Below are 2295 nucleotides of genomic sequence, written 5' to 3'. Positions count from 1 at the left end.
CGGCAACATCTCATATTCTCATTACAACTGCAATTCACCCTTTTTAGTGCAGTTTAGGGGTATTATAGACTTTGCACGACTGAACCTAGAAAATAAGCCCATATTCCATAAGCTGAAAAGAATAGGGCAAACCGTTTCTCATAGCTTCACCCCACTGGAGTTTATCCCCACCGAATTCTATAAGCTAGCTTCTTCATAAGCTTAAGCCCAAAAGAAGTGTCCCTAAGCAAAGAAGCGTAAGGTCTTAATTACTCTGTCAGGGGAATAAGAACCCCTCCCTGCATCAAAACACTCGCGGCCAGACACCAATAGCTAAACATTTTAAGAACAGGGGAATGCATTGCCATCCCTGATCACAACAATCACTGCCACTTGTTGCGGGCCATTACCTATGGCAGAACCACCGGGAGCTCGATGACCTGCTCGTTCCGGTTCTGCTGAGGCGCGGCTGGCTGGTTCTCCTGAGGCGCGGCTGGCTGGTTCTGCAGTGGTTGCTGTGCCGGCGCGGCGTTCCGGTTGTTGAGCCAGACAGCCACCCACACCATCGTCTGAATCGCGGAAAGTGCTATCCCTCCACCGTTAGGATACTGTTTGCCAAGCACACATAGTTGGTTCAGAACTTCAGATAATATCATGATAGGTTGGTAGTCAGCAATCAGGTGGAATAAGATGTGATCCAGCCTACGAACCTGAATGAAGAGGTCCCTTGGCTTGATGGCATAAACTGTCCAGGCAGTGCAGTTCGCAAGCGCGGTGAGGAGGAGCAATATGTTCTGATTCTGGATGTTGTGGGTGGTGAAGACTGCCCACTATATTTTGTACAGTTAATGGATTAGCCGGGGTTTTGCAAAATTGGAAGTAGCAAGTATCAGAACAGAAGCGAGATGTACCGTATCAGGAATCATAGCCAAGTACATAGCACCAGACGTCACAGCTCCAAGGGTGCCGAAGAGCTTGACTCGCAGGTCCTCGCGGCGTCCACCAAAGAAGGCAGAGAAGTAGGCGGCCAGGACGATTGCACCCCAAAGGAGCTCCCCCAGAATCGCCCAGGTGGCGATAGTTTTTGCGCGCCCCTCTGCATAGTGGCGGTAGAAACACGAGTAGCCGAATTCTGCAAACACGGCCACGGCGTTGATGATGGCGAGAAAATACTGTTTGGTCGGCATCGTGTAGGCCACCATGCACACAGCGTTGGCGTAGGTAGCTACGTAGTTCAGAACCCAGCGATCGCCGACTGAATTGTCCCGTTTGATATCCTTCATTGTCTTCCTGAAACGAACAAATTTAATCCATTTTTCCATGAAAACAGAGCATAACTGCATCGCCTGTTCTGTTGAAGTAAACACAGTGACTCTAACCAGTACCATCCGCTTGCAAACTTGTATAAAGACGACCCATTTTTGAATTAACTCTGCGATCCTGCTAATACGCAAACAAACCATCTACCTTGGAAATCTTACAGAATAAAAAAAAAAAATCTTCTTTTGACCAAACTCTGCTGCTGATACCGAAACTTCTAGCAAAACCAGCACAGGAAGTGGCCGTGTTCTTTTATGGGGATAAATAGATCGAAACACCAACTTTTTTTTTGCGATCAAGATCGAAACACCAACTGGTTACTAAAAGCCCATGAATTGGAGTTCTGGCCCAAACTCTCGTCGTCACCACCCTTCTATCTAGTCTAAGAAAATACTGACCACGGCGAGACCACGCCGTCCATCTCGCCGTCGCCCGTCGAGCACAAAAACGCCAGCTTTTTGTCCCCAAAAACCTTTGACGCACGAGGAGGCACCAAAAACCTTGACACGGTTGCCGCCGGCGCGCGCTACCCGTACGTACGTACGCCGCTGCCGGCCGGCGGACACGAAACTACCCGCCCACCCGTACAACGGCGAGCACGTACGATGCGCCCGCGTGAGATACAGTTGTACGTCGAAAGAGCAAGAGAGGCAGAGGCTACTCACACCGGGGCGAGGATGAGCAGGGCTGCGAACGCGGCACCAAAGCCACCAGCGACGTTCCGAAGAGTCCCCATCGCCGGAAGCTGGAACTCCCCCTCACCGCCGCGCGCCCTTTCTCTTTCTCTTTCTCTCTAGTGCTGCTGGATTTGAAACGGGTCGCGAGGCCAATGTGGAGGCGATGTATAAATGGAGGGTGGCATGGAAGGGGAGGGGAGGCTGGCGCCGTGGAGCAAACACACCGTGGCCAACGTCACAAAGGTGTCGTCGATTTCTTTTGACCGTCAACTTGCAGCAGTATATTTCCTTTTCTAAAGCGGTATATATATGAACCAAT

The 2295-nt window shown here is 50.6% G+C and overlaps 1 protein-coding gene across 1 annotated transcript; it reads right to left on the bottom strand.

Moving 5' to 3' along the window:
- Positions 1-389: 389 nt before the first annotated feature.
- Positions 390-2035, bottom strand: LOC127340423 (bidirectional sugar transporter SWEET2b-like). The gene is made up of 4 exons (XM_051366174.1): positions 1965-2035; positions 891-1269; positions 690-809; positions 390-587 (listed from the first exon to the last, which is right to left on the bottom strand). Exons 1-4 carry the CDS (start codon positions 2033-2035, stop codon positions 390-392), a joined length of 768 nt encoding a protein of 255 aa, XP_051222134.1.
- Positions 2036-2295: the final 260 nt, after the last annotated feature.

Source organism: Lolium perenne, chromosome 3 (assembly GCF_019359855.2).
Source record: "Lolium perenne isolate Kyuss_39 chromosome 3, Kyuss_2.0, whole genome shotgun sequence".
In the NCBI taxonomy this organism is placed as follows: Eukaryota; Viridiplantae; Streptophyta; class Magnoliopsida; order Poales; family Poaceae; genus Lolium; species Lolium perenne.
This window is presented reverse-complemented; position numbering and strand designations above follow the sequence as displayed.

Excerpts from the sequence above, each read along its gene's own strand:
- LOC127340423 (XM_051366174.1), bottom strand. The coding sequence starts at position 2,035 with ATGGGGACTCTTCGGAACGTCGCTGGTGGCTTTGGTGCCGCGTTCGCA. Across the intron at positions 1,270-1,964 it reads CTGCTCATCCTCGCCCCGGT|GAAGACAATGAAGGATATCA; the intron begins GTGAGTAGCCTC and ends TGTTCGTTTCAG. Across the intron at positions 810-890 it reads TGGCTATGATTCCTGATACG|TGGGCAGTCTTCACCACCCA; the intron begins GTACATCTCGCT and ends TACAAAATATAG.